The sequence below is a fragment of the Mixophyes fleayi genome, chromosome 8 (genome assembly GCF_038048845.1).
Source record: "Mixophyes fleayi isolate aMixFle1 chromosome 8, aMixFle1.hap1, whole genome shotgun sequence".
NCBI classification, from domain to species: Eukaryota; Metazoa; Chordata; class Amphibia; order Anura; family Limnodynastidae; genus Mixophyes; species Mixophyes fleayi.
The window spans coordinates 67687329-67700045 of NC_134409.1; the positions used below are offsets into that span (position 1 = coordinate 67687329).

The 12717-nt window shown below is 38.4% G+C and overlaps 1 protein-coding gene across 1 annotated transcript in view; it reads left to right on the forward strand.

The window, feature by feature from the left end:
- The window catches only part of ODR4 (odr-4 GPCR localization factor homolog), a 90782-nt gene that overhangs the window by 17383 nt on the left and 60682 nt on the right, over window positions 1–12717 (forward strand). Inside the window, exons 2-4 of the mRNA XM_075182678.1 lie at window positions 7711–7844; window positions 9058–9198; window positions 9976–10071. Of these exons, the coding sequence (XP_075038779.1) occupies window positions 7746–7844; window positions 9058–9198; window positions 9976–10071 (336 nt within the window). The 5' untranslated portion in view covers window positions 7711–7745. The remainder of the gene's footprint in view (window positions 1–7710; window positions 7845–9057; window positions 9199–9975; window positions 10072–12717) is intronic.

Consider the following 12717-nt stretch of genomic DNA (forward strand, 5'->3'; position numbering starts at 1 on the left):
GAACAAAAGGCAGGAAGGTCCCAGAGTTCTGCGCAAGAACAAGGGATCCACTGGTAGTGGACGTCCTAGCAAGGCCTTGGGGCTGCAGGTAAAACCTGCCCCACAGGGTCCTGTGGAGAGTCAGTCCGGAGGATCGTCTAGTCTTTCTGGTACTGCCAGTAGGGATGTGAAGAGATCTGCGGTCCCTGGGACAGTTCTTGCGTCAGAAGCTGAACCAGCTGAATTTTATGGCAGAGCCTTAGAATCCAGTCTGTGGAGAGCGAGAGGTTTCTCGGGGGGTGTAATAGGCACTCTCCTGAATGCCAGGAAGCCAGTTTCAGCCAGAATTTACCACCGTATTTGGCATATATATATAAAGTGGTGTAAGAAGAAGTCTTACAATTTTAAAACCTTTAGTCTGGCTAGATTTCTCGCCTTCTTACAGTGTGGTTTAGAGGCGGGGCTTAAACTTGGAATCTTAAAAGTTCAGGTATCTGCTTTGTCAGTGTATTTCCACAGGCGGCTGGCGGAGCTTCCGGATGTTAAGACTGTTCTACAGGTAGTGCTTCACATCCAGCCGCCCTACGTGCATCCTGCGGAGCCTTGGGATCTTAATCTGGTCCTTAGCATGTTGCAGGAGCCTCCCTTTGAACCTCTACTCTCAGCAGAGTGGCGGTTCTTGACATGGAAGACAGTCTTCCTGCTTGCTATCGCCTCGGCCAGAAGGGTCTCGGAGCTGGGAGCTTTATCCTGCAAGGAACCTTATCTGGTTTTTCATGAGGATAGAGCAGTTTTAAGGACTGTTCCGTCCTTTCTCCCTAAGGTGGTCTCAGGTTTTCATATTAATCAGGATATAGTTGTTCCAGTATTCAGAGAGGAGCCTCAGACTCCTGGAACAAAGACAAATAAATATTTGGACGTAGTGAGGGCATTACGTATATATGTTAAGAGATCTTCAAAGATACGTAAGACAGATTCTCTATTTGTATTATTTGACTTTTCCAAGCGGGGATGGCCAGCATCTAAGCAAACTATTGCCAGATGGCTTACCCTGACTATCAGGGAGGCTTATGTCCGTATTAATCTCCCTGTGCCGAAGCGTATTGTTGCCCATTCTACCCGGTCGGTTGGGGCGTCTTGGGCGGCACGGAATGGAGCCACGGCGGACCAGCTGTGCAGGGCAGCCACCTGGTCCTCGGTCCATGCCTTTACAAAATTCTACCAATTTAATATATTTGCGTCTGGGGACGCCTCCTTTGGCCGTAGTGTTCTACATGCAAGGAGATCAGAGCGGTCCCACCCTTCAGAGGGATTGCTTTAGTAAGTCCCCATGGTTAAGAAGTGTCCCCCAGATGGATGTAAGAGAAAACGGGATTTAAACTTACGATAAATCTTTTTCTCTGAGTCCATCTGGGGGACACTGCGATCCCCCCCGTCTTTTCGTTGTTTTCTTTTATCTCCACTCCCCCCTCTGTTGAGTGGTGTGTCTTGGTTGATTGGCCTATCATCCTGAGGGCTTTGGTAATCAAACTGAGGTATGTGGGGAATTGGCGGGGGTGATATGCTGTCAGCTGAAAATAGTTAACTGGGTGCCAGACTCCTCCCCCCGACTCAACCCCATGGTGAAGGAGTGTCCCCCAGATGGACTCAGAGAAAAAGATTTATCGTAAGTATAAATCCCGTTTTCAGCAATGACACTTAGCGATGGAGCACTCCTCTTTGTGTGTAACCTATATAACACTGTACAATTTGACTGCAAGTTTAGAAGAAATGCTTGCCAGGCCTAGTATTTGTTTTTCAGCAATGACAAATAGCAATGGAGCTCTCCTCTTTGTGTGTAAGCTATATAACACCGTTCACTTTGACTGTAAATTCCGAAGACAATGCTGCTAGTCCTAGTATTTGTATTTCAGCAATGAGAATTAGCAATGGAGCTGTCCTCTTTATGTTTTACCTATATAACACAGTAGAATGTGGCTGCACAATTACACCAAGCCTGCCAGCCCTAGGATTTGTATTTCTGCAATGAGAATTAGTAATGGATCTCTCCTCTTTGTGTACTACCTATATAACACAGTAGATTGTGACTGCAGAATTACGCCAAGCCTGCCAGCACTAGGATTTGTATTTCAGCAGTGACAATTAGCAATGGAGCTCTTGAATGTCACTGTAGAGTTTGTTGAACACTGCTACCCCCTCCTCTTTCTATTCTATCTGCGTTGCTGCCCAACTGCTCTACAAACTGTGCTACCCCTCCTGTGTCCCTCTGTGAAATAGCACTAGATCACTGTGGAGGGCTGTACTTATAGATTTCAAAACTCCCGAAATCCGACAACATAACGATGACGTTTTACCTTGTTTTCAATTCCAAAAAAAAAAGGTGCGAAGCCGGGTCGGTACTCGGATATGCTAAGTTCGGATGTGTTCGGTTCTCGGGGAACTGAGCCTGAGCATCTCTAATTCTAATATAAGACAAAGCACATACTTTGTTTCAAAGAGGATGCATGTCTTTTGTACCAAGTTAAAAACATTGAGAAAGAGAGTGGAGTTAATTCCTACAGTTTGCACCTGTGCCAATTTGCCACCTGATTTAGTGCCTAAAATGTTGTTGGGCCAGGCAAAAGACAAGTTTTTTTGTATGTAATTGACCACCCTATGTTGATCCCACTTATCAAAAACTACAGCTACTTATTCAAAATGATAAAATACGGTGACTGTGCCCACCTGATTTCATGCTGTAACCAATGTTGGGCCAGGCTAAGTACTATTGCAATTTGTGGAAGGAACCCCCGTTATTGTAAATCTAATGTGAAATCAGTCATCCAATTTGATTTAATGCTTTAAAAGTAAGAAGCGAATAAGAAGCTGGCAGAATATGAAGCTAACTTCAGCCTCATCTTAATCTTCATATAATTAATAAGTTGTTTACATACAGTATATGTAAGAGTATGGATACAAGAGCATTTTTTTTATTTTTTTTTACTAGCTTTTTATTGCTTTATTTTTAGTTATTCTGCTTTGCTTTATTTCCCTCAAGTTCGTGCTGAAAACATGCACAAAATATACATAAGTTTATGTGGCACCAATGTTTTACATATATTGTTGGTGCATTATGCTTTTTGGGCTTCAGAACAACACCAAATTGCAGTGTTCTGTCCAGCACCTATTTCCCGGGTTCTCCACCCGGCTGTTTTTACTTGCCACCCGGCTCTTGGAGACCAACAGAGTTCTATTACCATTGAAAAAAAACGTTTTTCCTCTGTTTTTTTTCATTATTGCAAAGTGTTATAAATGTCTCCACCCGGCTACTTCTTAATGCCACGTGGCTGGCAACATTTTCTAGGGAGAACACTGAAAACTTATACATACAGCAACAGTACCCTGTGTTTCTCACTAAATAGAAGTAGAAAGAAATACTAGTTCAGAATGATGTCCCACTAAATAGAAATACTAGTCCAGAATTATGTATATATATAATGCAGTCATGGCCAAAAGTTTTGAGGGCACAAATATAATTTTTCACAGAGTCTGCTGTTTCAGAAGAGTGGTCAGATGTTTCGATATTAATTTCAAAGTCCCTATTTGCCATGACAATGAACTTTATCCCAAAATCAACATTTCCATTGCATTTTAGCCCTGCCACAAAAGGACCAGCTAATATCAGATCAGTGATTTTCTCGTTAACACAGGTAAGAGTATTGACAAGGACAAGGCTAGAGATCACTCTGTCATGCTGATTGAGTTAGAATAACAGACTGGAAGCTTTAAAAGGAGGATGGTGCTTGAAATCTTTGTTTTTCCTCTGTTAACCATGGTTACCTATAAGGAAACGCATGCAGTCATCATTGCTTTGCACAAAAAGGGCATTGCAGGCATGGATATTGTTGCTAGTAAGATTGCACCTAAATCAACCATTTATCGGATCATCAAGAACTTCAAGGAGTGAGGTTCAATAGTTGTGAAGAAGACTTCAGGGCACCCAAGAATGTCCAGCAAGCGCCAGGACTGTCTGCTAAAGTTGATTCAGCTGCAGAATCAGGGCACCACCAGTGCGGAGCTTGCTCAAGGATAGCAGCAGGCAGGTATGAGTGAATCTGCACACACAGTGAGGCAAAGACTTTTGGAGGGTGGCCTGGTGTCTAGAAGGCCAGCAAAGAAGCCACTTCTTTCTAGGAAACAATATCAGGGACAGACTGATGTTCCGCAAAAGGTTGTCACAGAATTAGCTGAGGTAGCCACTAGCTGATATTGGCGCAACTGAAAGGGAGGTGAGGATTCTAATGTACTCAGGTCATTCCATGCCAAATTATCACAACCTTCAACCCGGCCCATCTCAGATTTTTGTGAAATTTAGTAGGATGATACATGACATGAAGTTACTTTCATATGTAAAATTTTTGTCGCAGTTCAGAAGGGTGGATCCTATGGTTTGCCTAGAATTGTACTACTCAAGCAAGGCGCAAAGTCTAAGGAGAAGGCGGTGTTCACCAGGGACCAGCCGCAAGGCTGCGTCTATCTCACAGGTCACGGCCCTCACTAGGAGTACCAGGCGAAACCCCTTAGAGGAACTAGCAGCAATGGCAGACATAATGTGGAGAAGAGTAGAACACAGGTACCGCTGGGATAGCAAAGAAAGAGAGTGGAGTGTCAGTTGTGCAGACGGCAGGTTACCACTTGAATGGTGGCAGGGACACTAGGAAGTATGAGTTGCGAAGTCAGCAGGTTACCACTGGAGCTGAGGTGAAGAGCAGAAATAGAGTGTCAGCTCTGCGGTCAACAGGTACAAGGAAGCCACGTCTAGTACCAAGGAGGTAACTAAGAGAACAGGCACCAAACATTCAAGGGGAGGTGCCTTTTAAACTTTGGAGCCAAAATCATTAACCAATAGGAGAGGAGCAGAGAAAATGAATAGAACGGGTATGCGCAGACCCGAAATGAAGATGGCAACAGCCAGGACTGAGCGGACGGACCGCGGACACAAGTAAGAGTGCCGGGGATCGGGTATACAGCCCAATCGGCCGGCGTGTGACAATTTTAGCCCTCAGTGATACACAGTGTTCATGCAAAAGGTTTGCAAACATGTCAAAAAATGTAAAATTTATGCTTGCCAGGTGAACTAAAACTAATCATAACTTTTTTTCTAATTGTGCTAGAACTTTTATGTTGGTCTTGTTTTGAAGCTAAGGATCCTTAGTTTTCATAAAAAAAATATTTTATATTTAAATATTGACTTATACATTTCAAGGTCACATGATCTGACCTTTGACCTTAAATATCTAAAAAAAAAAGTGTTTGTTTAATTTTTTGGAACATGAAGTATGTTATGCAGTTAAATACAATCTTTCTTTGGTATAAGTTTCATTTTGGGAACAGGAGTAAAAAAAATCTTCAATTCTTTTAATTTTTTTTATTTATTTTCAATCAGTGAAATACCTTAACACAACACGTGATTACAAGATTTCTGTACCATAGAATGATGTATAATGCTGTGTACACTTCTGAGGAAAAGGTACAAGTCAGTTCCTCCTCCTCCTCAGCAGTACTTTTTCTGTGTTTTGGGTTTCTACAGCAGATAGTGTGTAGGTTTATCCAGTTGCAGTCCCAGGATCAACCTTAGTGAGAACTTGGTTTATTGGAATGTTCAAGACATCTGGCATATGAGGGTACACATATGATGGTGATGGACCATTGGGATGTAGAAAATTGATTAAAATATCCTGTGATGTTACATTCATATTCATGACACAACCTAACCAGCAAGCATCATCATAGACACAAGTCACAAAACCTTTTATTTCTTCCAAAGTCAATGTTTCATACAGTGTATTTATTTCCTTCATTCCACTGGATGAGTCTGCAGAAAACCTCTTCATCATTAAGCTATTCTGTGTTCCTGGTATTAAACCATGAAATGTTTGACTTCCAGGTACTCTTCTTGCTTCAGTTTTGGTACGTTTTTCAGAGTACCACAAACCAGACAAGCAGGATCCGTACAAAGAAAATCCGATTGGATAAAAAAACGACTGGATTATAAACAGACTTACCTAAAAAACAAATCTGCACATTTCCGATCCATGCATGCTGACAGAAACTCATTCCGAATACAGAGCTTTCCGGCAGTTGAGTTTCACATCAGTTAATAGTCCGAGCTAGATAAATGTTAATTTTAAGCTGCAAAGTCGGGACTCCGCAAGTTAAGTGTTTATTGAAACAGTGCATACTGTAATGAAACATACACTTTTTTTTTAGACATTCAAGGTCAAAGGTCAAATCATGTGACCTTGAAATGTAGAAGTCAATATTTAAATATAAAATTATTTTTTTTTATGAAAACTAAGGTCCCTTAGCCTCAAAATAAGACTAACATGAAAGTTCCACCACAATTGGAAGCAAAGTTATGATTTGGTTTAGGTGACCTGGCAAGCATAAATTTTACATGTTTTGACATGTTTGCAGCACTGTTGCATGAACACCGTGTATCACTGAGGGCTAAAATTTTAGCCAATTGATGATAGACTCCATTTTTTTGGGGTCCATCTGAAGACCCACCCCGGAGACTAGTTATCCAAAGAAAGGTACCTGAGTCTATTCAAATAAGCACTTTTCCAATTCGCAATATAGATGGTTGCCATGGAGCTGAGAGAGAACTACCTTGACATGTTCCCGATGTGAGTCAAGGTCTTGAGAACAAATCAGGATGTCGACAAGGTAGACGACAACAGACTGGTACAGGAGGTCTCTGAAGATTTCAATAATAAATTCTTGGAAAACTGCTGGGGCATTGCAAGTCCGAATGGCATCACAAGGTACTTGTAGTGCCTGTCTCTGGTATGAAAGGCAGTTTTCCATTCGTCACCTTGACGAATCTGAATCAAGTTATAGGCTCCTCTGATATCTAGTTTAGTGAAGATCTGGGCTCCACGAATCTGGTCAAAGAGTTCAGATATGAGAGGAAACGGGTAGCGGTTCTTGACTTTTATAGCATTCAACCTACATTAATCAATACAGGGTCTAAGTGTGCCATCTTTCTTTTTAACAAAAAAGCACCCTGCTCCTACGGGAGAGGTAGATTTGCGAGATCTTAGAAGGTTGCACTGAGGCCAAACACTGTGGGTCCTTGGCATGTTAACCCAAACTTCTGTGCCTTATTGTAAGACAGAGTGGAAGGGTGAAAGAGTGGAATTAACTCTTGTCATATATTGTAATACTAGATGAATCTGTCTCCTGTCTAATCATTTATTTATTATTGTTTATTTGAATAGCGCCACAATATTATGCAGTGCTTTTCAGGGACTATTGAATCACTCACATCCGCACCTGCCTCCATTGGAGCTTACAGTCTAAATTCCCTCAACACACATTGGGGTCCATTTTGTCAGAAGCTAATTAACCTGCCAGTATGTTTTTGGAAAGTCGGAAGAAACCAAATACGGGGAGAACATACAACCTCCAGACAGATAGTGCCTTGTTTGGAATCAAACTCATGGCTTCAGCGCCGTGAGGCAGCAGTGCTCAGCACTGTGCCAAAATGCCGGCCACTGAAATAGGTTTGAAATAGGTCTTCCAGCAAACATGTAGGTGAAGACAGATCACAATCAAATGCCTAAAACAGAATTAGGAGTTGTGCTCCACAATAAAATATGTCCACTTTTAAGAGCTGTTTATACTTTTTACCTACTGTATTATTATATTTTTAGCAATGTGTACAGGTAAATATTGTTAATTTTTCAGATTTGTAACACAACACTAGAGGAAACCTTTTAATAATGGGAAGAAGTTATTATGTTGACGAAGCAGTTGAAAAGTATTTCACAAAAATTGTTGAACAGAAAAATTTCTATGTGACCGGACTCCTTATAGGACAGGTAAGTAAAACAGACATCAGTTCAAAAATAATTGTCCTACATAATGCATAAGGTAAAACAGACAAAAGCAAGTTTCCATAATTCATAGTCAAGTGAACTTAAGAGTGTGAATTACTACATAGTAAGCAAAGAAAAATCATTTAAGCACACATTAACCAAGTAACAAAATCTACTTCTAATAATAATAGAGTGGAAAAAGCAGAATTGCCTTTAAACAAGTGATCATCAACTACTTAAATAAAGGAAACCCCATTATAAAGTACCTAAAAGAGATTTAATATTTAACTTTGATTACAGTTTAGCATGTAGGTAATATATATAGTGCAGGAAATCCCAGTATTATTCCATCCAGCAGATAAAACACATAACATTCAGGACACCACTTCGGGCCACTTAATCTACTGAAGAGAATTAAAAGAAGCATATTCTGAACACCATTTACATATAGGATTCCAGGTGCAATGAAAAGCATACAGTAGATAACAGCATTACTCTACCTAAGCATAACATATTTTGTTACTTGAGTTTAAGAGTTTTAAAAACAAAATTAAAGCAACAATACCATGAACAAATTAGGTGTGTTTTTAGCATAAATCACAGTAGCAGGTTGTAGGAATAAGTTTGAAATTACCCTTTTTCCTTGGTTTGTGTTTTCAGACTACTATTAATGATTTATAATTCTGCAGGCTTTCCAAGGTATAATGTGACTACCATGACACATACCAGCACATGATGTAGTGAACTGAGTGGCTTTGGAATTACCTTCTGAGCTCTGTCTGCAATGTGACTTGCTCTGCCTGCCCTCTGCCATTACATGACATGCTGTAAGCATGTGTCTGTGTAGCAGATTGTCTGTTTCTGAAGATTTTTAAAAGGAAAAAGTGATTTGTAAAAGGATGTCTAAGATGCAAGCTTAGAGGGTACTTGATTTACAATTTAAGGAAAATAACTGTATGGAATTGCGTTGATGTGTGTTTCAACTTGAGGCCAATACCAATATAGTACATACCTTCTCACCAAACAAAGCACAAACAGCAGGTATCTTATCAAGTCGCGTCTTGGTATGCAATGAACATTCTCTTCCATGAACCTTCTAACTTTTGCAATGTTTAATAACAGAATATTTGTGGATATGTGGCTACCTATAACTGGTAGAGTAGTGGAAGCCCCTGCAATATATTTTTGTGATGCTTCTTATATTATTTCTTTTTAGTGCTCCTTGCAAAGGGATTATATTATTCTGGCTGTCCAAACACCTAAAAAAGAAGATCAATGTGAAGCACCTGATAAGAAAGCTGGTGTTTCCAAACTGGATGAAATTGATGAGGAATGGTTTTCTATTCATGCCACTCAGGTGCGTACAAATTAAAGAACGGTGGCATTTTGAGGCCCTCTTATAAACCAAAGTGAGCTAACAAATATATGACATTCAAGGAAAAATATAACTTTTGTAAATTTGGACATGTTTAGAGAGTATGAACAACTTATTTTGACTTCAAGATATGTTTGTTAGAGACACAGCTTTACAGTTTAAATATTCTATATTTTTCTTGTTTAGTGCTTGCTATCAAAGATACATAAATATGTAAATATATTTGGTTAAATCGACAACAACAAAAAAATAATGTAACAAATAGACACTGCCTGCAATTTGTTGACCCATTCTGTGGATTAGATTGTGTAGTCAGATTTGTTCAGTCTATTATTTGTTTCATTCAATCATTCTTGATTCATGTGTAATCACATGATGTAATTCCTGTAGTGTGCATATCCATCTTCAACCTTTTTATCCTTGAACTTCTTTAGTTTATCATTATTTAGCCACAGGTCTACTCAATCCATATGACTAGTGTCTATGTTTTGATTAAGTAAACATTTGAAGTAATACTATCATTGTGCTCTGTTACCCATGATATCTTGCAGTCATGCTTCTCAGTGTTTGCAATATACACTGAATATATTAACTCTTTGAATGTTGACAGTTTTGTGCTGAATCTGACATCTAATGAATAAAATATGATTATTCAGCTCTTTAATTTTAGTTTTTATTTTTGTTCGAATGGTTTTTGGTTTTTGTTTGAATGGTTGATTGTCTGAAATCAGTAAGTTTCCAACATAGTTTATTTTTTAGGTAAGCCGGATGCTTCCTGGTGGTCTCCAGCTTGTTGGTGTATTTCTTATAACATCACCGGAACTTTCAAAAGAGTCACAAAATGCATTACGGAAGGCAAGTTAATATCTTGTTGTTGTTTTTTTTCACTGTTATTATGCTAAGAATGAGTTGAATTCTTAAAGGCTGTTCTGCATTGATATTTTAGCTTAGTGTCAACAAACTCATAATAAAATAATTTTTGAAGATATTTAAATATTATAACTTACCATCTAACTCAAGCTGAAAAATTACTTTACGGTTCTTCTAATTTTAGCATGCTTATCATATTGTATATTACTATTTTTATTGTATAGTGTTTAAAATCATACAACAATGTGGAATAATTTAAGGCCAGTTACCCACTGGTGTTAAGAAAACACCTGTGACACCGTGATCGCTTTCGACATTTGCTGTGTATCCAGCGCTTAAACCTGTGGTTGCAGAGTGGGGGGTTAGGGGTCCATTGACCTCCTTTTGTTCTCTTCAGCTAAAATAAATGTAGCATGTTGGTCCTTGTTGCCACTGTTCCCAACTACATGCACATGCAGAAATGGTTATTAAGTCAGTGGAACTTATTGGTTCCAAATCTGTTTGCATGCTTTTACTGGCATTAACAATAAGGTTAATAACTTGTCTTATGATATTAAAACCACAAGCTAAGCAAATAGATATTAACTTCTATATTTTCCTCCACCATCCCTCTTCATGTAGATATCCAATACTATAGTTTTAGTGATCATTTAGGAAGAGATTATTACATAACTTTGTATTGTATAAAACAGTGGGACTGCAGAAAATCAATAGCAAATAGTACATTGTTTGAATGGACCAAAATACTGATGTTTGGGAGAGCCAAGCTGGTAAGCAGAAACAAAAGCTGAGTTATGATGTCCAGTTACCTGAAACAGGCAGTACTCTAGGGGGTAAATTTATCAAGCTGCGGGTTTGAGAAAGTGGAGATATTGCCTATAGCAACCAATCAGATTCTAGCTATCATTTTGTAGAATGTACCAAATAAATGATAACTAGAATCTGATTGGTTGCTATAGGCAACCTCTCCACTTTTTCATACTCGCAGCTTCCTAAATTTCCCCCCAGCTCTCATGCACTATTGATTGCTCTTCTCCAGAAAAAAAAAGCTTCAGACTTTTCAAATTAATCAAGCTTTGAAGATTATTTTCAGTGCAAGGTAAATAGATAACCCTCAGCTGTTCGTTGTGGGAGACCTGCAAACCCCAAATAAAATAAATAATCAAAGAAATATAAATACAACAGCGCTCAAGAGCTACTCTATAAATCTCAATGTGTCAAATACAATAAAAAAAAGATTCCTGGATACTATATAAAATGTATTGAAATGTTAATAAAAACACTTAAAACAACTGCCACAGTTGAGCTCAATGTGGATGGTATGGCTACAATGAAATAACTTAACACATGCAACTCATGAACCATTTTCTGAAGGAACACAATGCTGATCCTTAATGCTTGAGAGCTCATGGTATTGAAAGAGTCAATCTAGGTACTCGTGGGAGAAACTTAGCCCAAGAAATGTTGAGTAGAGAAAGCAGATACATTTTCCTCCTGAATGCGGTGTCCCCCAATGGTCTCACTAAAAATAAAAGTTTCTCTTCTTCTCTCAGATATCCACTGATGCTAACAGGCTTGAAATAACTGTGGAAATTGTGTATCAGTGCTCAGGCAATCATTTAAAACACGTCTTAAGCGTTTCATTGCAGACATACAATTTCATGAGAGGCATGTATTTAATGTTCACATGATCCTATATATATAGTGTGTGTAACCATTTCATGATACACACCTGTGGACCATACATATAATAATATATTTATCCACGATTCTCAATAATATAAAAATATAAATGTCACCAAATCATCATCATCAACATTTATTTATATAGTGCCAGCAAATTCCATAGAGCATTGCAATTGTGTAATAAATAAAAAAATTTTTTAAAATAAAAGTACTAAATAATATATATATATATATATATATATATATATAAAGAACACCGAAAAGTGAGTAAGGAACATTGGAAATTCAAATCAATCAAAATCTGTACACATTAAATGTATATTATATAAAAATGATGGGATTTTTAATTGTAAAAATGTTTAAAGAAATGTAAACTATTTGTTTTAACCTGGGGTCTGAGTGCCATATTTAAAGGACCACTGAATCCCAAAAATGGAAAATATCATATATGAACCATGGAGGTAAAATACATTGTTCAATGGTAAGCTGACTTTCCATAGTAGCTCTGTTAAAGAATAAAGTATTATCTCCCCACTCCACTACATACAGTATAAGATCCTCCCACATCTTTAGGACATTGTCCAGATGGGATCTGATACAGGTCCAAAAGCTGAAAATGCAGACCTTTCAGTTGCTGTTTCACCACTGGCACTGCCCTTCAGTATTTATTGACAAGCACAAGCTGTTCATTTTTGGACAGCTTGTCTACCAATTTGCCAGTTGCGATCTGCTCTCTAAGTTATAGAAGTACTACCTAACATGGCAACCTGCTAAAGAGGAATGAAAGTGAGATTGAAGGACATTTAGATAAGTATGAAATCTTTTGTTATTTCATGTATGTTATTCAGCTGAGTAACCATACAAATTGTAAACCCATTATATTACAGATTGCTCATAATCGGTTTAATACATTTAACAACTATTTATTAAATCAGTATTTTTTTT